The following is a 26883-nucleotide window of genomic DNA, read 5'->3' as shown; positions in this document are numbered from 1 at the left end:
AGTTAGACGGCTTAAGTCCTTAAAGACGGATATTGTGAAAAGTCTTCTGGAAAACCAAAGAGATTACACCAACATGATAATCCTTGTGAACATGTTCAAGGACACTCTCAGAGACATAATTTTGTAAGCTATAACTTCCCTTCACAAAACTTGAGTAGGTTTTTCTAAACATAATATTTAGAAATGCAGCCATTAATTCTAGTCTTTGCTACAGTTTCTACTGGTTTGATGAATACTTCAGATTTTTGGTCTATCATTTCACTCAGAAATCTGTCTCTCTCAATTTCTAGCTGAACATGATGTTTACTATGTATTGTTCTCTGATATTGAGGCAAGTTCACACATACCTACAGCTAAATGCTCATTTGCGTTTCTTTAGAATATTTAGGTAAATACCATCCTGCCTCGTGCTTTATAACCGTCTTGTTGATTTGACGTATAGGCTTTTCCTCAGTTTAAATCAGATCTTTAGAACCACTACCAGGACAGCTTTGTTATGAAAGTCACTTATGATCCAATACAGTGAATGTGAATGCAATGGACTTAGCTAACAGCGGTATGACTTCACCTTCTTTAAGCTTCCTTTTATTCCTTCAATGTCTATCAGTCTTTGCTATCTTTCTAGTCTTGATGTGCTTGAAAAAAAAAAAAAAACACACAAAAAAACATCTATGACATCCTTCATATGGCATCAATTCTCCGTTGGCATAACCCATTATATTTTTCTTACATTATTTGCATTCCACTGTTATACTGTTCTAATGATCATCTTCTTACCACCAAATTTTTAATATCTCTGTTCTGGCAATATCATTGCAGAAAACCAGTTCCCCTCTCTCACTGTCTTCTAGCGTTCCTGTATAAACAGTATATGTTTAGTTTGATTTCCAATGTTCAATGCTTTGTTATTCTATTTAAATTATTTGTGTTAAATTTGTGCATTACCTATCTAGTGATACTATTATACGGTGGCTATCATCTTGAAGAACAAAGTATCAGTATGGCCAAGTTAAGTACATTTAGTAAATAGCTTGACTAAGGGAAAATAAATTGAGAAAACTGTTGAGAAAGAAAAGCATTCATTATTTTCTGATCATTTTTCTCTGTTCCAAATAAACATAAAAATACACACTTTGTTGTCTATGTAATGTAAACAGTTCAACATGTGCATGTTAGACTGACTTGAACTCCATTTCTTAAAATTTAAAATATTCTGGAAATACGTTGTTTAAGAAAATGTAATTGCACAATTCTGGTGTAAACTTTGCCTGAAAACTGGAAACAAAAGTAAGGGTAGATTTTATCATCATTATTGTATAAAATGCATTCAATATATTTTTCCTATGGTAATAGTTTCTAGTGTGTATGCACAGTGTTCCAAACTGCCTCTACACGCTCTATATTTGTGCATGGATACACATAAAGCATACTTATACAGGACTTTGCATCTTTCTCCCAAATAACAAAGACATTTCTCCCTAATGAATTCAATTTATGAAGTGTACTTACATATGTTAAGGATATCTGGTTTTTGAATACTGCAAAACTGTAACAGTGTATGGTTTTGAAGCTGATTATGTATTTTGTTAACGGTCTCTGTAAGAGGAGCTGAATAAAATTTCCAAAAGGAATCAGGTTAGGGATGACAAGGCATGGAAAGATTTGACTACAAAAAATATTATTACAGAATCATATAAGTAAATGAAAATAGGGCTTTGCAAGGGAAATATGTAATTTTGAAGACAATTACATACTCTGTACTCTAGGAAAACTCTCACTGAAAGAGACTTAACAGCTGTTTTACATGCTAAAGTAGATTCTTGGAAGTCAGCTGAAGCTTTCCCTGAAAGCAAGGTAGGAGCAGATACTTCGGAAATGAGTTGATTTCTTCGTTCAGATACTGTCCGAGTGCTTCTTAGAACTGACTGACTTAACCATTTGACTCAACATTCTGTTCTGAATTACATGAAAGCAACTCCCAGCCAAATCTACCGGACAGCACACACACCCAGGAGCGCTGGCTCAGAGAACAGGACCCAGCCTGCTGTGATAATGATCCCCTGTCCTGTTGTTCTTTGAACGTTCTACAAACTAGAACCAGCAAGTTCAGTATTCCTGCCCCAGGACTGTGAAATACTAGCTATAGCACACTGACCAGGAGTCCAGGATGACTAATGTGAACTTCTTTTGCTATAGTTCTCTTTGCCACCCTCTATGGACTTCAAAATACATCAGAAGAAATCTCCCTCTCTGTTCTTGTAGCTTTGGACTACTTCAAGCACACATGGAACAAACACTATTACTACCTGGAACGTGAACTGAGCTTATGCCAAACTCCAGAAAGCACAAGAGTTAGAGGCAAGTGTAGGAAAATAAAGGTGATTATGTACAAAAGCTCCATTTTCAATGGCATTTGATAAAGAACGCTAAAGTTTGACAAGCAATGGATGAGAATCAAAAAAAAAAAAAAAAAGCTACACAGCTACACACTTGCTTGGATTCACTTTCGCTAGCTGTGGTACCTAAGTGTTGAATTTGGCCCATGATTCTTTCAGTATATTTCTTCTGGGTAATTTGAGTTGAAATCCTTCATAGTTATAAAATATTTTGATGTGGTTTCAATTAAATGTAAGCATGACTTAATGTCTGGCAAAATCAAAGCATCCTTACATTAGAATAAACACATATTGTTTATTAAGCAATACTAGCAATATTGCTGGTAAAACAAAACAATTTATTAAACAGAAAAAAAGCAAAGTTCTAAACCAGTGTAAGACAGAGAAATAATTTCTTGTATTTGTAAAAAAACTGAGGAAAAATATTGCTGGGTTCATTCAGAGGCTAATTTCTATATTCTAAGTATTCTGAAATACTGTATTGCAGCATCCAGCATTCAAAGTTTACTAAAGTTTTGTGGGAAAAGAGCTGTTTGGCAGCATCCCAGTCCATAAGGGTCTGAGAATGATGTGCCAGAAAGACTCGGGAGGCCTAAAAAGCCACTTTAAAATATGGAAGAGGGTTTGTTTTGTTTTGGGTTGTTTTCTTTTTTTTTTTTTTTTTCTTCTTTTTCTGTTAGAGGCCCTGTTCAGGGTCTTTCGGTCTGTTTCAGGGATTTCTCTAAGCTGCAGCACAAAAGTAAGGAATTCATTACAGGCGCTCATAAAGCCTCTAATATTATCATGTTCAAATAACACATTTGCATTAGAAAAGTTTTGGTTTTATGCATTTTTGTGGCAATTCACAAACTTTTTTTTTTCATCCAATAATAACTAATAGCTATCTATCTGAAATGCATTTAGTGCAAAGATTATCACTCAGTCACACTACAGCTTATAATGTTGGCAAGGATCAAATCTATTTTCATCTTCATAATTCTTCACATTTCTCTATACCAACATTCCTCAACAAGTAAAAACCTCGTTTTTACAATTTTATTCCATAATGACTGAGAAGTCATATGCACAAACTGTTACAAATATTTCAGTTAAACAAATGCATGCCAGCATAAAGGCAAAATCAGGCATATACTCTGGAAATAAAAGCCTATTTACTTTTCTTGTCCTCATTTTAGCAGCCCTTTCAGACACTTAACAGATCACATCTCAAAGCATTTGAATTTAAATCGATTTTAATTAATTCGTTTTAGAGAACTGAGATAGGTATTGACTTGGCAGAAATAGCTGGTTTGATAAATCACAGCAGAAATGCATGGGTACTAAATATAGTTGGAACCACATACAAAACTTCTCAAAACGTTTCTTCTTCCATTAATATTCAGAGCCTAATTCTGACTTGACTAACATCACAAGGATTTTCCCTTCAATTTCTGAAGAAAAAGATCAGGCTCCAAATATGTTTCTTACCCGGTCATTTTAAGAACTGACCACAAACATGAAGAGGAATGGAACAGAAAGGAACGGAAAGGAACAGAGGGAGAGAGAGAGAAAGAAAGAAAGAATGGAAGAGAGAGTTTGTGTTTGTTCTATCCTATACTAGGGATCCCTATTGCTGAACCTACGACAGATCTAGAAAAAGACAAAGCACTGCACTCCTAAATATCACATCTGATTTTCATCTTCCTGGCTCACATAATTAAATCCAGAATCCTGTATTGAGAATCTCTTTACAGTGCATGCAGGAAAGTACATGCATGTGGAACATTCACAAAAATCATCATGTTGTGTAAGAAGCCAATTAAGTAAGCAGGCATTCACTCAAGAGCACTCTATCCTGGGTTCTAGTCCCAACTCCTACAAGTATTTTTGTACTTATCCAGGACTATTTCTCTAGTTTCTGTAAAAAATTGACAAATTACCCTTTCTCACCAATGCATCATAACTGCAAGACTTAAATGGTGAATAGTGAACATGACTGGAAAGTGAAATTGAAGACTGAAGAATCTTTTCTACATTCTGAAGTCTGCTGCCTGCTGGCTACAGCATACTCCAAAGGAAGGGTTGAGCCCTTTCAGACAGACGAGGGAATTGAGCCTGGATCTCATCCACATTTCTATCTGTTCTAAGTACTCAGCTCCAGTCTGAAGGGAAACATTTTTCCACTGTGGGGCCAGCTGTTGCTGCAGGGTCCTGGCCTACTAGGCATCTTCAGAGCTCACCTACTGGACTGAACTCTCCAGGGAGACATACAGAGGAATGCTTCATTTCTGGACACATATTGAACATTAGCTGAGTTAATTACTAGGCTACTCAGCCCTATTAACGCTTAACTACCTTTGAGAGCATGAAATAGCATTGCTGGAGTGCTCTTTTTATTATGCACCTCGCGATAAAAATGCCTGAGCTTCCACAAAAATGTAGGTACTTCAAGTGTTAAGCAGCAGATGTGTAAATACTTTCTAGGGCTGCAATTTTGATACAGGGCACCTAAATTCCACCTGATTTAAACATCAGGTGTTTATGTCCTCTTCTGGGTGTCATCCCAGATTAGAATCAACTGCTCAGAAATAATCATAATATCTGCATAAGGCTGATTTTCAGAATGATTTAAATAATTAATCTTCATATTGCTCCTAAACAAATATTATTTCTTTTTCACATATATATATGTAAAATGTGATAAATTGTCACAGGCTACAACTGAATTGGTATCAAAATTACAATTTTAATGGAAGAATTCTTGGTTCTCAGAGTAGAATGCAGTTCATGCCTCTCAGAAGTTAAGAATAGAGAGAAAATATACACTTCAGAAGGAATAGCTATTATGCTGACAGGATTTAATTAGCTAGGGACTTTTTCTTTTTAAATGGTTTATCCTGTGGTTTTTTTTTTGTTGTTGTTGTTTTTACTTCTACAGAATACACAAAGTTTTGCAGTGCTAACTTTCACTTCTGGTAGGCCATTGGCATCATCAATAGGTAGAACTGAGAAAGCATGTTTTAAACTTATCTTTAGTAAACTTCACTTTCTGAGTATCATCAGAAGTGATTGGACATACTACATTTAATAGCATACATGCGTGATGCAGTTAGACAATCATAAAAATTTTAAAAAAGGCTTATTAGATCACTTAATTGCTACCACTAATGAAAAGTGTTGTCTATACTATATAAACAGTAAAGTATTTTAGGAATCTTTAACTTTTTATGCCTCTGCTGTACTTTTTAAGATGGAAAATCCAGAAGAAAAAAACACAAGTAGGATGTTTTCTCCTTTTGTCGCTGAAGGAATTCTGTAATTTTGAATGCATGCAAGAATTGTTGGTAGGTAGAAAGGACTGCCAACTACCACCCCCTTCACAGCATATTCTTGGCTTTCACAGCTATAATAGATCCTTTCATAAATTCTCATGTGTGGCTCACCAACCTGATTCCTACATACACAACTGAAAGAGTACGTTAGCCACTACAAAGTGACAAGTGCAGGAAAAGCCTAACATATGAAACAATTTCTAGGTTAAAGTATACAAAAAATATTGTTGTGACAATTGGCAAATTTTAACAACCATGCTTTGAATGTTTCCAGGGTAACAATTTTGAGAAGACTACATTTTCATAAACACGCTTTGTTTTACAACCCATAATTCAGCATAACAACAGATATCCACAAATCTTAGTTGACCACTGTTTGATACAGGTTTACATTTACCACAAGCAACAGAAAAGCAAGAACATATATTGTGTTACAGAACATGTTTAATTATTTTTGTGTAAAAATGTTGCGTGTATTTGCAGATATAATAAGCAAATGATGACTTACCACAGAAACCACTGTTTGAAAAAAAAAATATAAAAATTCTAATACTAGATATTTAGTAAATTGAATATGGTTAGGCTGTGACATTCCTTTAATCTCTTGGTACATGTATGACTGTGAAGGATATTTGCATGATAGGAATTTTTTTTTCCAATAGCTCAAATACCAAATCCCTTTCCTTACAAAAACACGTATTTTGTACTTTTATTTTTCCTGAGATATCCAGATGAGAACACTAGGGTTTTATGTTTACATCACGCTTGAGAATTTTGAAACTTCAGTCTCTTAAATACAGGGGCTTCAATTTTAGACCGACAGCACAACCTAGTGGTTACTCACACTGTTCTGTAGCATTCTGATTACACGATACCTCCTCAGCTGTGTCTACCTAAATACTCTTCACGTGTCCTTCAGTGTATGCACTCTCCTTCTTTTCGCTTTATAGAACAACAAATAATGAAGTTGGGATTTTGGAAGAAAATGTCATTTAATAAAACTGAGATAATTCAGGAACATGGAAGATTTTAAAATTGCTTCTATATACCTTTCAAACAAAATCATATTTCTGAGCATGTATCACTTTAGTTATTCTTAGCCAGAACATACAGAACATACAAGAACAGTGTAGTTTGTCCTTTCATTTCATTCTCCAATAGGAAAAAATCATCTCTGTTTTTGTTTCATTTTTACCTGAGTAGCTTTAACTGGATAATATGATTAAAGGGCTATACAAGTTACTAAATACTTACCTAGTCAATAAAGCTACAAATGTAGTCATCAAAACCACACCTATTATAGTGTTTTGATGTTTGTTTTTTATTTTGCTAGTCAAGTACGCAGTACAACCAGATAACTGTCTGTTGAAGCAGAAAATAATCAAAATCAAAGAGAATCAAGAGAAGTAAATAAAATGTCACCTAAAGGTGTTAAAACAGTATTTTGTAACAGCCCCATTTACAGAACTTTAACTTTTTATGTGGATGGCTGTAAATGATTACTATTTTCATATGGGACATCTACAGAAAATATTGAAGATATTGTTCCCCAGGTGAGTTCATAGTTTTGTATAGCTGCAAAATCTTTCAGCGTATTTCTCATTCTCTGATCACTGAAATATTATCATATTTGGAATGATGGTCTTCTCAGTAGCTAATATCAGATAATATTTGTCTCTTAAAGGAACAGAACTGTAACTGGAGTGCTGTATCCCTGACAGGCTGGATAGGCTGAATGACCATTTGCCTGCTGAGCATCTGCTTCTTGCTGTAGAGCAGTTCTCTCTTAAGCCGGTATTAGTCAGGTGGAAGCAGACTTTCACAGCAGGATGAAAGGGATTGTGGATCTGACCTTCCCCTGTGGCTCTTTCCTCATACATGGGTTCATATATTTTTTTCCCCTTTCTGAATCAGTTTCAGTTGCTCTAGGGTAATTTTATTGCCTGAATTTGGGTATTTTGCTCACAGTCAAAATGTTTAAAATCATGTTAGTATGAGAGAACATTTTCTAGTACTAGTAATAATTCATGTATTTCAGAGAGTATGTTTTCCAAACAGTATGTTGGGACAGACAATATATTTTGCAAAGGCTCAAAAATCAAAACTAAGTTAAGAGTTTCCCTAGTTTTTAGTTTAGCTTCATGGTCTTCTGCTGCCTGACTCACGTTCAATGTACGTTACTGGCAATGCTAATGTTTCAGTCACGCTGACATTAAAACTGAGATGAAAAGGCAAGTCCCTCCTTTTCTGTACTGCTCAGGAACATACACAGCCCCATATTATTCTCTCCTCTGAAGGGGAGTGAATGAAGAGAGAAATTTCATCAGTAGAAGCTCTGTTAACAATCCCAAATGGGTACGTATACTGCATTTTAACGCTGTAGCTGCAAGGTAAGAGATGGCAGAGGATTTTTGGCCACAATTCACAAACCTATTTTCTGATCTAGCATTAACAGGAGCTGTAATGGCAAGTACCCCCTAAGCAGCAGTACAGCCTGCCTCTCTACCAGGCCACATCATTTCTTGGAATAACTTACATACCAGAGTTTGGGAATCCTTGTCATAAACTCAACAGTAACAAATAGGGTTCTAGGTAAAAATCTGTTAACTTCTCAACAGAAAGACATGCAATAGGTAAAGGAGAAAGGAGTTGCAGGTAATGCTGTTTTCTATACATTTGTACTTAATTTGTACTTTTCTATAAATTTCTGTGCTTAATAATAAATAATAATAATAATAAAAGTGGTTAATTCTATACATTTTCCACATGACAGTTTTCTTGCTTCACAGATTATGGGGTATGGAAGTGTACTGGGTCTGGCTGGGATGTTAACTTTCCCTGCGGCAGCCCATACAGTGCTGTGCTCTGCACTTGCAGCTAGAACAGCAGTGGTATCACACCAGTGTTGTGTCTGCTGCTGAGCAGTGCTGGCACAGCACCAGGACTCTCTCTAACCCTCCTAGGGGATGGGCAAAAAAAGTGAGAAAAGAAACATCACCAGGGCAGCTGACCTAAACCAACCAAAGGGATATTCCATGCCATATGATGTCACACTCAGCAATAAAAGGTGGAAAAAGGAAGAAGAGGGGAGGGGTGGGCTCTCGTTGTGAAAACGTCTGTCCTCCTCCCAAACACCGGCTACGTGCATTGAGGCCCTGTTTCAAGGACGTGGTCAAGCATTGCTCATTTTTGAGAAGTAGAGAGTAATTTCTTTCCTCTGCACTTCCACATAGCCTTTACTTGTTTTGTTTTGTTTTTCCCTTTCCCCCTCCCTTTTCCCCTTTCCTTTTTTTTCTTTAAATTGTTTAATTAATAATAATCTTTCCTTAATAATTATTTCTTTTTTCCTTTAATTAAATTATCCATATCTCAACCCATGAGTTGTTCTTTCCTTTACTTCTTCCCCTCCTCATCTAAGGAGGGGGAGTGAGAGAGCGGTTGTGGTGTTCAGCTGCCTAGCACAGTAAAACCACCACAATGACCTTTGTCAGAGTTGAAAAATTCAATTGTAGAGAAGGTGGTGAGCAGCTTCTTTTCCACCTCTCCTTCCATACTGCTCTGGCATAGATTTTATTCCTCTGAATGCAATAATCACACAGTGGTGGGATTGGAAAGGACTTCTGGAGGTCACCTTGTCCAACCTCCCTGCTCAAGCAAGGCCACCTAGAGCTGGTTGCCCAAGATGGCTTTTGAGTCTCCAAGGAGGGAGGTTCCACAACCTCTCTGGGCAGCCTGTTCCATTGCTCAGTCACCCTCACTGTAAAAAAGGGCTCCTTAACAAATCACACCACACAGCCCTCTTTGTTATAGAAACATCCCAGTGAGTGTTGACTTTTCACCAAGAGGTATATTGAATTAGTTAAAACCTGAACGTCATGTGTTTTTTACTGGAAGTCAAATGCGATAAAATTTTGGAAGGGTTTCTCTGTCACAGAATTCAACAGGACGGAAGATCCTTCCTTTGAGAACCAACTGGCAAGAAGACTTCATAATCGTCTCACTGAATTTCCAAACACATGGCATACATTCATTCTGTATTTTAACAAATCACAGGAATGATAGCTGTGCCCTTCTGAGGAACTGTGTATGAGGATTATTTATACGCGATTATTTCATGTTCACCACTTTCTTTTATACAGTCCCTGTTATATTGCTTAATATATTTTGAGACATCATACATAAATGTATACAACTCTGCCAGAACTTTGCTAACCAAATATGCGTGTCCACTCACTGCAAGAGGAGCTCATGCTTTAAAATACAAAGCAGCCTAGTGATAGTAAGTAGCTCACAAGTCCCCAGGTAGCTAAGAAAAAAATCTAAGTAATCTTGAAAACAAAGAAGCCACATCTTAAATTATCACCCAAACTGCTGTATACAAATGCTTCTGGAGCTGAACAGCCACTCCCTTCAATGATCATCTGCAAAAGAAGCAAGGAAGTAATCAGAATGCGATGGTAGCATTTCCATAAGATCAATTTCTTAGAACTGATGACAGCCTTGTGATAGAAGTGTGACAGAAAATTGAGAGAAAAAAGTCTAGTACTGGTAACACTCAAGAAAGCATATTAAGTTTTAACTCTCGTTAGGTTTTAATAAAATGAAATAAAAATGCATTAGTAATTTTGCTGGTGTGAGTAACCACCAGAACAGAGCGTGAACTAATCAGCAGCTCTCTACCAGATGCACGCCTCAAAAGGCTGACAGTAATGTTACCACAACACACAATACAAGAGGGGAAAACAGTGATTTTGGCTGTGGGAGAATTTGCGTTTAATCCTGCCCACCCCACAGAGAAATTCTAAGCAACCAAGGTGGACAGCCTAGTTATCACTGAGAGTCAACACTTGTATAATACAAAGTAAGAAAACTGAGGAAGCCTATCAAGTTAATGGCATATAAATAAAAATACAATTCATGAATAAAATATGCCACAGTTTTCCAACAGCAATTATAAAATAGTCTATTTTCTTTGCTATTTTAATTTAGTAAATTATTTATAGGTTTCCATATAGTAAGGAATAATCCCAGTTTATTATGTTTTGACATAACTCTTTTAAATAAATTTGAAATTCATGAGAGCAGAATGTACATAATGATTGACATCAACAGTCAATCAGTCAACACATCGGTCCTTCCAGTAGTGGAGAATGCTACTAGTACAGCTGCTACCTCCACCTTCTGGAGCGTAGCTTTGTTGCTCTTTTCTCTGCTATTAGAAGCCTTAATAGTGAAGATGAACCCTGTCAGCTCGGTTTTTAGTAGTATTTCACGCGCATCCTCTTACTGAAAACAAGGGGTTTTGTGTGTGTTCTGGAGACAGCACTAGTCCCAAACCATAGTGCTAGTTCACTGAAAACGCATGCAACACTTGGAAAAGTGATCTTTTCTCTCAGTGCACAATACTTTGAAAAATTATAAATTCATGTGTGAGGATATGAGTTCATATAGCTTGTATTTCCTGTGTTGCTGAAACAAGACTGGGAGACAAGAATGTTTATAACTACCATCTCACCATAATGCTACATTTTGAGGGACATATTATCAACTCACATTCACTTCTGTTACAAAATCGTTTTGGTTATGAAGTTATTTTAGAAGTGGAATTGTTTCTTTACAATGGAAGCTTGGCGCAACAGAGATAGAACATGTCCTCAGTTCTGTTAAAAAACAGTGGTGGAAAAGGTATTTCGTAGAGACACAACATAACAATAGTACCCCACAGACAAGAACAGTTCCTCTTTCTGATCAAAAAATAATAATAATAAGTTCTGAGACATGAAGTAGATTCCGAACAAGAAACTTCAATGTTGGGCATCACAGAAACTAACGTGTTCCAGTGCTTAAGTGCCCCAATTCCCCTACTGCAGTTTCAGCATGTTTGTGATATCTACATCAAAAATAATGGAATACAATTTTTATATTTGCTTACACATTTATCATGTTTCCTTTAAGACTTCTCTAAACACAATTATTTTATTATTTCCTGGCAGAATTTGTATTTTAAACTTCTGATCATGCTAGCTGCTTCCCAGTGTAACTGAGACACCTTTTTTTTTTTTTTCCCCTCATGCACAATAGACTTACTACAGTTAAGTAGAACAGAACGATTGTTTCCCCTCTCCCATGAAAGACGTTCCTATTTACATATCCTAGGAAAGTGCTGGCATTTTTCAAAGTTGCTTGAGCACTACTTGCTCAGTTATTTTGACCTGAATTAGTAGAAAACCTGTTTTCCCTTTATACTGTAAAAATATATAAAGCTTCAGATTTCTGCTTAAAAAAGCTATCTACTTCTGATATATTTTGTACAAAAACTTTCTGAAAGTATGCAAAAGAATCCACTTGCAGAAATGCATTTCTTTAACATTTTTTCAGGAATTATATTTACTTACAAATTTACAGCATGCCTTTATGTAACAGCTACCACTGGAGAGGGGTGCCCAAGTTAATAACCTTATTACATTTCTTGCATAGAATCAGACTCGCATACCAGTCCCCTGGGGCACCACATGAAATCTGACAGCAGGGCTGAAAATATTTATGAGGTTCTCTAGTCCAACATTCTTCTAATGTAATATTAATTAAAACCAACCCACAGTGACTGACCAGTGAGTATTCTTGTGATAGCAATATGTGTAAAGTGAGGCTCCTTTCCTTCTGGAGGATAAAGCTAAGCATTAGTTCGGCTGCTTCTCCTTTACCAGCCTTCAAAAAACGTAAAGGAACATATGTTGGAGTTTGCTAGAGGGGGAGGTCAGGCCAGCAAAGACATAACACAATTGTGTTAAATTTTGCTTTCTAAGAAATCTGATTATAAAGAAACGTGATTTGTTCTTGTAAAGAGGTCTACTTTGGAACCTGAGGCAAGCACACAAAATATGAGTAAACTGAAAAAAGACCGGATAAGCCGAAAACATGATTTCAAGTCTGTTAAGTGTTGAAATTCTCCCCAAGGATTTTTTAGGTCAGTTAGTGCTGAAGAAACCCCAAAGTACCACAAACGATACAAGAACCAAGAACATCACTAAGGGACCATCTCTCGGCTTGATATTCTTAGGGAAGTTAAAAACAAAACAACAAAACAAAACAACAGTGCTTTGCTTTCAATGTACCAGTTACTGGAGAAATTTAAAAAACCCGAAATGTTTTGTAAACAACGTGCTTATTCATTAATGATATAAAATGTTTCCCGTCATTGTAGATATATTATTTACAGATAAGTTATTGTAGTTATTTCTAGTATTTCAGCATCTGTGTTGTCTGCTTTTCTGGAAATGCTGGAAATATTTGCTTTTATGTCTGTAACATGCTTAAGAAAAGTATTTATATTTAGATACTTTTCATCATTCACTATGACTGAGTTTGGTAGCTTCTGATTGACATACTTCTTGTACCATCAAGAATTTGTTACGTACTAAGACCAAAGGTTTTGCAGAATAGGCACCTGAGCACTAACTTGGTAATACAATATAGAATTGTAGTATTTCAGCTCAAAACAATATGGGAAGAATTATTTAGTGCCAGTATCAGTGAACAAAATTCTGTTCACAAGTCTGCCATAACCTTGAGCAAATTCTACTGAATTTTTATTTTATCTGTAATGCAGAGATGATCTTTCAGTTTTGTTAAACTGTTTTCTATCCTTAAACATTAAAACCAAATTTGCAGCTAATTCATTGACCAGTAGAAAAATTGAGAAATGGCAATTGAAATATCAGGCTTTTTACTTAATGTGGTCATGGCTAACTAATTCAGATCATTCTTCTAAACTCTACACAATGGAAGGAAATAGAAGTAGTAAGCTAAAGGAAACGGATGATAACCAGGCAGAAACGAAAGGATCACAGAACTCTGCCCTCACTTGTAGGGGAGCCTACCACTTACTGAGGGTATCACTGCTACCTTAGCTTGCTTTGCCTCCTAAGACATAGGATGGGGAAGGAAAATTTAATAGCCCATTACCACAGTCTCCATTTCTGGCTAAAGCAACATAGTTTGGCTGTTGGTTTTGGGGCTGAATTCGGCCACATCTTCATCTCCTTGGAGGAGATGAGGAACTGTTGCTTCGGCAGCTTAGAACTGAAATGACAAAGAACTGAACGCTTCTGTCTGAGCTGAGCTGCCGCCTCAGCCAGGTGTCCTCACGAACCATTAGGTGCCACAGCTGTGGAGCATGGCAAGGGCAAAAAGAGGTCTTGGAAACAGGCCTCTGGCCCCACGCTACCGGTTATGTCAATTCTGGGAGAAGCAGTCTGAGAAGTTTGAAGGGTTTTGCCATTTACTGAATAGGAATTTTCCTTTCAGGTTGCATCCATCCAATGGAAATACATTTTCAGTCATTTCCACAATACAGAGTATTGTGAATATTAAGAAAACTACATAGCTTCACTATTTCAATAAATGTCTGGGGCATTGGTAAATTAAGAGTGGAAAGGCTGGGCAAACAATTGCTGCAGACATTAAAAATAAATAAATAAATAAATCAGAGATTTACACAGAGAGACCCCACGTTACTGTTACTTAGTACCTCATCCTCCACGTGGCTCCTTGCAGCACACACTCCTTAGTCACACCTCAAACGTTTAAGAGTCTGCTTTTGTCTCCTGAGGACTTAGAGCTGCCTTTCCCTTGGGCATTGGGCTGAGCACCACCCGCGGTCCTCACGCAGCTCAGCGCCCCGTGCCCTGTCAGTGACCGCTGCGGAGCTAAGGGGCGTTCCGGCAGCCCTCAAGAGGCGCTCAGTAAGTCTGACAAACAAACGCCCAGCAAACGCTTAGAAGCTGAGTATGTATTTTGTGTCACTCGGGTGTGCTCCGGTGGCGTCGTGTCAGGACGGGAATAGTGCGATTAACTGACGGGAATAACGGCAGTAACGGAAATAACGGTCCCCGCCGCGCGCACCTGCCAGCAGCGCGCGCCACCTCCCCAGGCGCACCTCGGGACTGCGGGAGAGCCCATTGCTGCCGGCTGGGGGGGGGGGGAGGGGGTGGAAGCAACCATTCTGCGGGGCAGGGCACCCGCGACGGGCGTGGCGAGCAGCCAATGGGCGCCGGGCTGGGCGAGGAGGGGGCGAAGCCGGAAGCGGGGCGGGGCGGAAGTGTGGCGGGGGGCGGTGAGTGGCGGCGGGCCGGGCAGTGTCGCGCCCTGTCGCGCCCTGTCGCGGTGCCGCTCTGTCACCTCTGGGCGCGGCAGATGAGGGCTGGCGGCCATGCCGTGCACCTGCGGCAACTGGCGGCGCTGGATCCGGCCGCTGGTGGTGCTGCTGTACATCGTGGGGCTGCTGGTGGTGGTGCCGCTCTGCGTCTGGGAGCTGCAGAAGCTGGAGGTGAGCGGCCGTTGGGGGGGGGCGGCGGGGCCTCGGCCCCTCGTCCCCTCGGCCCCTCGTCCCCTCGGCCCCTCGGCCCCTCGTCCCCTCACGGCAGCCGCCTCGCTGCCTGCCCGGGGGCCGGCGGGGTGCGGGAGAGGCTCCTCTCCGCCGCTGGTGCCGCTCAGGGCAGCGCTGAAGTGTTAACTCCTAAAACGTGTTGAAGGGAGCCGGTGTTTTCGTTCAGATTTCCCATCCTTGGCTTTTAAGTGAGGTGCTCAGATCAACAGGTAGCCGGGGGGGACGTTGGGAATCAGGTACCGCAAAAGGAGGTGCAGAAAAACTATCGCAACGTATACCGGATATCCGTCTTAAAACTCAACATTAGCAATATAAAAAATACATTTTTCTTATTATACTACCAACACTTTTAAAAAAAACAAACACATTTTTCATGCTATACTACTAGTACTTCAAACGATTAACGCCAAAACTTTGACATCCCGCTCTTCTCTTTCTCTTCGAGGTTGGCATCCACACCAAGGCATGGTTTATCGCCGGGATATTTCTCCTCATGACCATACCCATCTCTCTCTGGGGAATACTGCAGCACCTCGTCCATTACACTCAGCCTGAGCTGCAGAAACCGATAATAAGGTAGCGTTTCGCCTTTTACCTCTGCTGCAAATGTCGAATTTGATTCGGATTAAAAGTACGTCTAGTAATTGAATGTTCTTTTGTTATTGTGACAGGATTCTGTGGATGGTGCCGATTTACAGTTTAGACAGTGTAAGTGTCCTCTTACTGGTAACAGCCCCGTAAAACTGTTTGCTGTGGGGGTGAGGGAAAACGGTGTCACAGCAGAGAATGCTGCATGGAGAACCATGGTCCTAGAAACTTCTCTTCACTCCTGTTTACAGAGTACATCAGAAGCGTAGTTCTAACGATATTACGAGCTTGTCGTGGATCTTGTGGGATTACTTTTGCAACCCCATCTTAACCCTCTCAGTTGTTGAATAGCCCTTATGACCGATGTAGAAATGGGGATAAGTGCTTGCTTTTGGTCCTTCCACCTTCAGTAAGAGCTGAACTGGAAACCTCTTGACCAGATATGCTCAGTGCTTTGAGATACGTTTAGTGCTTACATTCTTCCTTATTGCGTCAGGGGATGAAGGACAAGATCCCAGAAAAAAAACACTTCTCAGTACTTTTATATGACGGGTTCTGCCATACCAGATATTGTTCGTCTAAGTGTGCCACCTGTGGCTCCATGCATAGAGATGACTTGAGCTACAGCTAAGCAGCGCGCTAAATCCGTAGATTGTACAGGATGTGTGTTTACATGTTGTCATCACCTCCTGGCATTGCAAGTGCTTACATTTCTCCCATAGAAGATAGGTTTTCAGGAACTTTTTTTTTTTTCAAAGAGTGGGATTTAGTGACGGGGGAAAAGGAGGGTAGAGGAGGCAACACTATCTGTTTCACGTGGGGAATATCAACTACCTCAGATTGACATTTCAATTTCAAGCACGGAAATTTTCTTTGGAAGTAAAATGCCAGCTAATTACGTGAGCTCTAGCCAGGGCCCAAGGGCATTTCTGGCAGGTATTTAAATCTTTCCCCAAACTCTGGGATCCTATGGGTGTTGCTGCAAGTATGGTGTTCTCCTAGAGCATAGAATCTGAGCTGAACATAAAATTCTCAGGTTCAGTTTGTGATGCAGCATCACGTGCTCCACAAAGATGTTGTAGTAGCTGCCATCTCTAGTATTTCCTAACTGCAATGAGGAAGCCAAGCATCTTCCTGAAGTTCGAATAAGAAGGTCTGAGAAGGCACAACATTCATACCACTACAACCTAGGGAAGCACAGTAAACTCAAAATACCTGCCCCTGTTTGGGAGACAAAACACAAACCAATAAAATGAAGTAAACCACTTGCACAGGCTGCACTTAACAGTTCAAGAACAGAGTAATACTCAAATAAAAATAAAAAATGGAAAGCTCTGGCAGCTGATCCATAATTACAGTTTTGCCAGACAAAAACAAAAAGCAATTTTCTGTCTGAAATGCTTAGGTTGGAGCGATGACTACCACTTGAAAGCTAATCAGCTGCTGTCTTCATATATTTTGCAAACATGCTGGAGCAAACATTTATGCATTACATAGGAAATGAACTTCATACTTCAGGAGACTGTTTCTTGTCCCCTCCTGATAGGAGTAGGTCATGCATGGGGAACCATCTCCACAGTTACTTTTAAATTGAAGACTGCATTGTGTTGGGAGAGATACAGAGAGCCTCTCGTGCAGTGCTTTAAGCCTGCTTTCATTTGAAGCAGCAGAGATGCAATCTGAAGTTCCACTTGTATTTTTACTGTATGCTGCTTTCTAGCTGTAGCATCACGCTCTTACTAGACAAAAACTTCAAGTTTATTTTACTGACTGCCTCCTGCCTAGTGAAGCGTGTCTGGCTGAACTAGGCAGCCAGTGTTGTCATTGGAATCGCTTTTGCCTTACTTGCACGTAACTTTTGTGTACCTCTCTTCTTGCAGTGGATAGCTTTGAAATACCCCAACATTGCAATATATGTGGATACATGTCGAGAATGCTATGAAGCTTATGTCATCTATAATTTTATGGTTTTTCTTTCAAATTACCTAACCAACCGGTATCCAAACCTTGTATTAATAATAGAAGCAAAAGATCAGCAGAGACATCTGCCTCCCCTGTGTTGTTGTCCGTCGTGGGCTATGGGAGAGTGAGTATATGATGGCACCTTACAATTTTAAGCTGTGTTATCAGATACAAATGTTTTAATATTTAGTAATATGACTGTTGTTGTTGCTTGGCACTGGTCTGTTTGTGGTTTGCACGCATTTTGTTTATCAGTGATGAACTCCTACTGAAAGCAACTGTGAACATGTTTTGATCTAGCTGTAAAACATCCTAGAAATTACATGTAGTTACTAACATACATTGTTCAGCACCTGATGCTGGAGAATGATTTGATATTTTTGAAAAATATTGGGAAAAGGTCTCTTGGAATTTGCTTTTTTTGCTGTCATAGAATGTTTGCCACAAACCTCACGTTGACTCGGTGATGCCATATAGCATATTGTTTCCACACCTGAGGGAGGAAAGAAAATCCATATGCCCATGAGCTGCTTGTTTCTGCATGTTTACTCTGATGAGCAGCATAATAAGTTTTCCTTCTCTCTCAAGAGATTTTCATAAAGTTGCTTTAATGTTAAAGACAAACTATGAATGTGATTCCGAAACATCCTTGAAGTGAAAATTTCATTCTCTTTGTTCAGCCCAGACAGAATCTTTCCATAGCTGGAAGTGTATCACCGAGTATTTTCTTGTATGGATCTATAAAGGTCTATTCCATTGTGTTTATACACACTGTAAACTGTAGCCTGAAGTCCTGGAAGTAAGCTAAGTTGAAATTACTGTGAAATAGTGAAACCCCTGAGAACAGGACATTTCCATAAGTGAATTGTCTTTAAATTCTTGTACAATGAATTTTTTGTTTCTCTTGCAGAGTTTTATTATTTAGATGTAAACTGGGTGTTTTGCAGTACACTGTTGTCAGACCATTTACCACCATTATTGCTTTGTAAGTACGCTCATAAATAATTAACCTTGGCCTTCAGAACGTAATTTTGAGTTACACTGGAAAGAATTTTCGTGCCCTTTGTATTGAATCAATGCAGCTTGAAAGCAGACTAGTTGTGTTACGTTCTAAATGGGTCCCAGCAATTTGCATCAGCCTTTGGTTTCTTTATGGCTTCTATTGCAAATGACTATTTGCAGAATTGAAATAATAAATAGTTAATGCCTGCTGCTGAAAGAAGTGGGGGAGGATGTAAAGTACTGTTTATGTGGGAAAGATGTTTTAGAGCACCAATCTCTTAGAGTCCTCTTTTCCTCCTACTTCTTCTCTGGTTTTAACAACTGGGTGTTTTTAATGCCAAGTTTCACATAACTTTTAAAATTTTACTAAACTTTGCACGTGATAAGCCTGACTTTATGCCTTTGTACATACAATTTATTGTTGTAAAGGAATAGCAGGCAGTTCTGCATGTTGATGTTTAAAGCTTACTTTCACAAACTTTGTATTGATGATCAGTGCTGTTAATTCTGTGGGACTGTGAAAAAGTTGTTATTCACAAAGAATATCCATGTAAATAAATATCCCCTTCAGCAATGGGATATGTTAGCCCTGCATTTTCATTCTCCTTTTTTGGGCTAAAAATAAAAAAAAATGACTTACCTATATATATTATGACATTCAAACATTGTTTCTTCTGGGAAAAATACAATATAAACTTAATATACTGTTGGAAAGTGATTCTTTTGCAGACCCCTATTGCTCGTATTTTAGTATCAAAACATATTTTGGATTCTAATAGTTAATTGATGTGATGAAGGTTTAGCATTTCAAGAAAGTGTTAGTGTACTATGTTGTGATTAATTCTAAAAATTCTTTCAGAATTTGTGAGCTAGTGGACGTGTACGACGAAGGAAACTTCAGCTTCAACAATGCTTGGACTTACTTGGTTATACTTAACAACATGTCACAGCTAGTGAGTATCAGAAGTATATCTTTTGCTCTTTTAAGTCATGTTAGTATTATGTAATTCTTATGTGAACTGTTGAGAGTAATTGCATGAATGTCTGGTAATTCTTATAGGTAGAATATTTCATTCTAATTCTTGTTCTTCTTATCTTTTAAATACTCTGTACAGAACGCTAGGACAACGATCTAAAATTTTATTTTAGACTTTATTAAACTTTAGACTTTAGTCTTTAGACATTATTTTGACTTATAAGCTCAATAAATCACTAGTGTCCCACCTCTCTACCCCAAACTACTTGAAGTTGTCAGACCCCAGGCATGCTACAGCTGCAAACTTTTCCCCTCTGCAGATGACAGGACTCCACTCACCTTGCTAGCTTCCTCCCAGCACACATACAGAGAATCCCTGCGGCTTTGTTAAAAATACTGTTGCAAAGCTAGTGGTAACAGCCTTGACAGAAAAAACAGAAGCCATGCACACAGTACAGAGATGCTAGCCTAACACCTGGTCTTTGAAGGAAAAAGACTGCGTAATTGTAAGGTTTTCTTGTCTCTCTAGCCAGTATTTGGATTTTAAGGAAAAGGGATACTCAGGAGTCCATGGCAATTTAGCTTTTAATTTGAAATTACCCCTAAGAGACTTGGAGCATGTGCGTTTTAGAGAGGGGAAGTTGTTCCAGTGTGAAAGCCCCTGACTGCAGTAGCCAGAAGGCTCTTGGCTCAGCTGCCACGTGATGGGGAAAGGGTAAGATGTCAGCCTGTAGGCCTGGAAATTTCATCTTGGAGGTCAGAAAGGGCATTTGGTGGCTGGCTAGGAAAGTGGAGGAATCATTTGCTGCTTCACCTAGAGCACGTTACACGTGAACTGCTGCAGCACCTCTGGCAACAGCAGCAGATACCATAACAGCATGACATCCCATCTGATCAGGGTGTCCTCTGGCTGCCACAGCTGTGTTTGTTGGGTGACTGTTACAGAATGAGCTGTAACTGCTTTCCGCTGTGACAGCAGTCCCAGCAGCAGCACATGCTTCTTTGTGTCCAGGGTGACACGATTGCTTAAAAAAAATTGCAGTAATAGGCTAGAAGAATGTCCATGAAAAGGGGAGATCAATTACTTTTGTTTGGCTATACATTAGTTTGGTTGCTTGCAGTTCAGATTGCTCAGTTTTGCAGTGAAGGTTGTATTCCTTGCCTCTTTTCTCATAGAAAGAACCTTTCAGGCATCCTTAACAGAAGCCTGAGAGAACACCCACTTTTTATGCCATTTTCTGTAGAGCTGCACTTGGCATTGAAAAGATCTTATGGGAGCTTCCTATGCCTTGTTTTAGTTTGTAGACAGATGACCTCAGTCTTTGTCTGACAATATGATACGTTTCAGAAACACAATTTCAGGCAAAAAAAATAATTCTGCTTTAACACAATAAGGACAGAGATTCAATAAGTCCAGAATTTCCTTTCTAAAATAGCTTCTTAAGTTTGCATCATACTGTGGTATTTTTGGAACTGGAGAGATGATGTGAAACATCTCAAAATAAACAAGGATTTCAAAGATTTTAAAGCTTTTCTTCGTTTCTTTTCCCTGTTAGTTTGCTATGTACTGTCTGGTGCTGTTTTATAAAGTACTACGTGAAGAACTGAACCCCATCCAACCTGTTGGCAAGTTCCTTTGTGTGAAGATGGTAGTTTTTGTGTCTTTCTGGTAAGTGGATTATTTACTCATTACTTCTTTCACTCAGAGTGGGGTCATAGAAGAACAGAAAATGCTAGATTGGCATCACTGAGGTTAGAGGCTCCAAAATGTCTAGCCACAATCTTGGTGAAGTGCTGCAAGGGGAAAAGGGTATCAGTATTTTGGACACAGCAGTCTCATTCACTTGAGATGAGTTCAGACTTGGTGTTTTTTAAGGTGACTCTCAAGAACGTAATTTATTTTAGAATCCTCACTTGCAGTTATTTCAAAATGATTTTTTTTAACTTTTCAGTTATTTTCTGTATTTTTTTAAGCATTTCTCACACTTTGCTACTAATGAGTGAATGCATTTGACTAGTTGACCGTTACTCTGTGGGCTGCTTTAACATCCTGATAGAGAAGCAACTTGTTCTAATAAAGACCTGGAACAACAAACTCTTCTTTGGCTGTCTTCTCTGTTGGTCTTTAGGACCATGGTTGAATTAAGATTTTCTTCAAGCCTACTTCATTTTGTTTTTCTCCTTTTAAATTCTAAATATACAAACAGCAAGTTTGTTTATAAGATTCTTGCTACATACGTACATGTGTATACGTACAAACATGCATTGTTTACCAGATTTGGTTGGTGGTTTGCAGGCACCACTGTTACAACGATAATAACAATTAGTAATCTTTACAGGCAAGCTGTGCTTATTGCACTGCTGGTGAAAGTTGGCGTTATTTCTGAGAAACGCACCTGGGAATGGCAAAGTGTGGAAGCTGTGGCTACAGGCCTACAGGTAGGAGCAGACTATTACTTCATAGGAGAAATTGCTTTATGTAGGATGACGTAGCTGATTTCAAGCAAATACTGTCATATCTTAGTGAATTATTTAAAAGTTGGACCAAATTTCAGCTGGTCACCCCAAGTGAGGTTTCTACTCACTACTTCTATATCCATGTGTTGTGCGGGAGGAATGCGGCCCAATTAAATACTTCTGTTGGATGTCCTTGTGACTGTTCTTGAAAAGAGTACATTATAAAGCTGGTTATTTTTGACTCTCCACTTCTCAGCAAGTCGGTCTGTCCAGCAAGGACTTGTTCCAGTATGTACGTAGTACACGTGGCGCTCTGTTATCTGCCAAGAATCTCTAGTGAAAAAGCAGCTGATGTCAGCATCCCAGTGCCATTGCTATCCGTCTTTAAATGGTAGAAGAAACCTGGGAGCTATTTTTCTCTAGTTATGAATGATAAGTATTAATTAATACCTCTCCTTGTTGCAGGATTTTATCATTTGTGTTGAGATGTTCCTGGCTGCTATTGCACATCACTACAGTTTCTCCTATAAACCTTATGTTCAAGAAGCTGAAGAAGGGTCATGCTTCGACTCTTTCCTTGCGATGTGGGATATTTCTGATATAAGGGCAGATATATCAGAACAGGTTCGAAATGTCGGTGAGTAACAGACAGATTTGTATGATCTGTTAGCAGTGTATGCATTTTTCCAGCTTCATTTTGTACTATTAGCCATCTCTATAGTACATTGAGAACATCCCATACAAAATTCATGGCAGCTGCATCCCTAAAGGATTTCATAGAATATCTGGCACTTAGCTCTTCCCACTAATCCTGAGTCGAGTGTCTAGTTTTTAATTTTTCTTTTAAATATACATATCTCAGTGTGAGTTTCAGATGTTTTAGGTAGAATGGAGGGGGATGTCTTCCTCTCCCGCCCCTCCCCCCCCCCCCAAATGGAAAGAGATCCTTTTATTGACTGAAGATAACAACGCCCATGTAAAAAACTCTTCTAAAACGAAGACTAATCTTCTAATTTAACATGGCTATTTTAAAGTTTGTGTGTTTGAAGACGTTGGTGTATCGCTCTAAGTGTTAAAATGCGTTTTCATTTGGCATGATTCTAGGAAGGACGGTTCTGGGCCAGCCAAGAAAAATATTTTTTGCTGAGGATCATGAACAAAACGAGCATACAAGTTTACTGTCTTCATCTACTCAAGACCCTATTTCTGATGCTTCTTCAATGCCATCTTCACCCATGGGTCATTACCAGGGGTTTGGACACACTGTGACACCTCTCACAACACCAACGATGGTCCCTGCAGTTGATGGTATTTATAACACTCCTGCTATTCGAGACACTAAGGAGTCACCTGAACTAGAGCGCAACTTATTAGAGAAAGCTTCGGATAGAAGTTAGACTCGCCTTTTCTTTGAATGCGTCAACGAGTCTGCTCTGTACTTGCCACACACCTTCTGTTAACATACGCTATTAGCGATGGAAGTCGAGTAGCTTGGAACGGCCACTGCACGGACAGGAAGAGGATATGGCTGTAACTGACATCTTAATTCTGAGTCTATAATGGATGTATCTGACTACCCTGTGAATATAAAACATGCATACTGTAAAAATTTCTGAAGAAACCTAAGAATCAACTCTTTAAACTGTTAAATGTTTATATATCTGTTACACGGTATGGCAAAACTACACTGACTTCTATTAATAGGAAAGAAACTTGAAAAATACTATGCTCTTCTAAACATGAACTGTAAATACTACTACTGGGGGAAATGTTAATTTCAAGAATGTAATTTAAGGAGGTCAGTAGCAAAGACTCCTTATATTGGTTTTGGTTGTCCTATTAATGATAGGACAAGGCTGAACGGTGCGTGGATGACATGGTAACTTCTGTGCACATGCCCTCTTTTTCCCTTTCCTGCATAGCTAAATAAAATTTCTTCATGAAGGTAATTACAGAGCATCTGTAAAGAATCTATAAAGAAAAAAACAACGCAACATTCCCTATAGGTCTTACCACAAACTTCCATGCCCAGAACATACAGTTGGCAAATCTCTTGTTCTTCTAGCTTGTAATTTGTTGGTCTTTTACATTCAGAATAGACAGCCAGGAAGATAGGTTTTGAATTAATAACTCACACTTGACTGTTTTTTTCCTATCCTTCTAAAATGGTAACTACCATAAAATATTTAGGTGGGAAGGGGAAAATAAAGAATGTCAAAAACAAAATTGAAAACAAAACTTACTTCTTTATTTTTGGCTGCAATAAATTCTTTAACACTTAAATTTTTTAAGCTGTTAAAACTTAACATCTTAACATGTCTGTAGTAATTTGTATTCATAAATTTGTGTCTGTGATTACTGTACTATGCTTCTAGTATAGCCTGTTCAAATGTAATAATTGATTTCTGTGTACCCCCTCAGAAGAGACCTTTGCTAAGGTAAAGTTAAGTAGCTAGTTAAATCTGGAGTTACTGGATCATTAAATTTCAGACCAAGGAAAAAACCACTTTTATCAAAACATTTTAACCTTTTACAAACTGAGATGATCAGTTTTTTTATCCCATTACCAGGTTTTTATTACTATTGCATGTTTGCAATCTGACAAACCTAGAGCATTGACATAAAGTGACATCTGAAGATTCTGTTTCAGCATTGTTAGCATTTACTGGATAAATGCTTAACTGCTGGCTGTCACAGTGAACTCATCTTAAGTGCTTATTTTGCAGTACTAGTGTGATGTAAATATCGCGCCTTACTCACTAGGCTGCGCATTTTATAGTTGACTGTACTTGCTGTATCTGAAGCTAGTGGGAAAGTGCAAATCATACTTTTCAATTGCCAAGTCATTGCCTTTGTTGTAAATAAGCAATTAAAGATTTTATTTAAACTGTTCATTTTCTTTCAATTTGATTTACTGCTAGTATTTCTGAGTGTGAATGACAAATGAAGACAACCCTCCTTTTTGCGGAGGGAGGGGATTGTGTGTATAACTAGTACATGTGCTTGTAGTTTCAGTATTTTAAGGTTTATATTGAAAAGAGAATCCCTGCTTAGAGCTTATCAGAACTACTTATTTGTGTGTGATTCTAGGCACCTTTATTGTCACAGATGTGTTCTAAAGAATAATTAAAAAAACAACTTGTAAAAGCTTGCAAGGCCTGGGGGCTTCTTTGCTCACTATGGCTACTACTAAAACTACTCTTAATTTCTTGCATGTGCACAGGATTTCTACCAATGCTCATTTTTACCCATGTGAAGGATGAGAACTGCTGGGAGTGCCTTGCAGAATCACTTAGGTTGGAAAAGACCTCTAAGATCATCCAGTGTAACCATTAAGTAACAATTATGCTCTAGCTTTTCAAAAACCAAACTATTTTTTTTTAAAATAGTTAAGGTTATTTCTGTTAGGTATAAATAACCAGGTATGGTAATGGGGTGGGGATGTGGAGAGCAAAGTAACTAGTTGAGTGTCTTAGTGACTTTTTCCACAGCAGTTCACTTGCTGTGAAAATTAAGATTGCTTAGCTTTCCAGAATTATGTTAAACTCAGCTATTCCATTTTAGGTGCACAGTATTCCTGCATTTTAGCTGGAAGGAAAGTTCGTTTCTCAATGCAATAGCTTTCAGGGTCATACCTTCCAGTTAACAATTGCTGTTGAATTTAAAAAATAAAATCTGTGACACCTGTCTTGTCTTCTGAAAACTATTACTACAAGAGGTTACGTTGTAACATGCTATCACATTCATGAACCAGTTCATTCCGAAGTAGTCCCTGTTTTCATTAACAGTATTTGTCCCTCCCTTGTTTCATACCTCATCTGTTCTCAGCTCTTAAGGCAAGAGCAATTTTTTAAGACTTATTTCAAACACTACTTAAAAACATAGCAACATTATTTTAGCCCTGTACTTTCTGTAACTGATTAAGGGTAGAATATATCCTTAATTTTCTTCAATTTTACTTTCTAATTGGTGAAAATTTAATAAATATGCCCAGCAACTAATATTTAGTGGCTTTGCTTTCAGCATTCTCTATAAAACCATACTCTGCTGCAATTATCCTGCAGCTACTAACTCTGGTCCTCATTTCCAAGGTAATTGTAGCACCATGATGCCTACAACTCAATACAAGCTATTTAACCTTAATTGCTGGGCGCTGCCTTTACTAAAAAGGACCATTGGTAGAAGTGCAAGACAGTAACTAAGACTTTACGGACATTATGGGCATTTTTTTTAATAAAAGATATATAACAAGCCTCTGTCTTCCTCCACTTGTGTTTTGCTTTGGATTGTAACTCTTGGATAAAGAATAGTATTCAGTTAACCTTGTCTTCAAAAAACTTGACTTCACCATCACTTCTGTTTTTAAAATGAGTTGGAGACCTGTCTTCTACCCTTCTAGGAGGAGCTTTGTTACAGCAACACATCAGCTGCAGGCTGGAACAACCACAGCTGCAACAGGACTACTCAGTCCCTCAATTTGATACCAGCTAGCCTAAAACATTTACCTAATGGAGGGTACATACTGATCATGCATGCAAGGAGATTCCAGAAAAAAAGTGTTTCTAGATGTCCCTTTCTATAGGCTCTTGTTAAGACAGATCACAGCACCCTGTCTTCTACACAGGAAGGACAGCAATTAACATCGTAAAGAAGCTTAGCTACTGAGCTATCTTGCAGCTCTCTCACTAACAGCCCTTCCTATATCTATAGGGATAGAATCAATGCTTTTGTTAAGTCTTCCATCTGGACAGAAGTTTAAGAGAAGGAACCCATTACGTGCAGTGTAGTGAAATGTAATGCTGC

At 38.5% G+C, this 26883-nt stretch overlaps 1 protein-coding gene across 1 annotated transcript; it reads left to right on the top strand.

Moving 5' to 3' along the window:
• Window positions 1–14790: 14790 nt before the first annotated feature.
• Window positions 14791–24972, top strand: TMEM184C (transmembrane protein 184C). Its single transcript, XM_083833634.1, has 10 exons — window positions 14791–15035; window positions 15541–15671; window positions 15767–15803; window positions 17564–17769; window positions 18556–18630; window positions 19507–19600; window positions 21180–21292; window positions 21963–22062; window positions 22546–22717; window positions 23185–24972. Exons 1-10 carry the CDS (start codon window positions 14919–14921, stop codon window positions 23475–23477), a joined length of 1338 nt encoding a protein of 445 aa, XP_083689760.1. The 5' UTR covers window positions 14791–14918; the 3' UTR covers window positions 23478–24972.
• Window positions 24973–26883: the final 1911 nt, after the last annotated feature.

Source organism: Anser anser (genome assembly GCF_964211835.1).
Source record: "Anser anser genome assembly, chromosome: 4".
Lineage (NCBI taxonomy): Eukaryota > Metazoa > Chordata > Aves > Anseriformes > Anatidae > Anser > Anser anser.
This window is presented reverse-complemented; position numbering and strand designations above follow the sequence as displayed.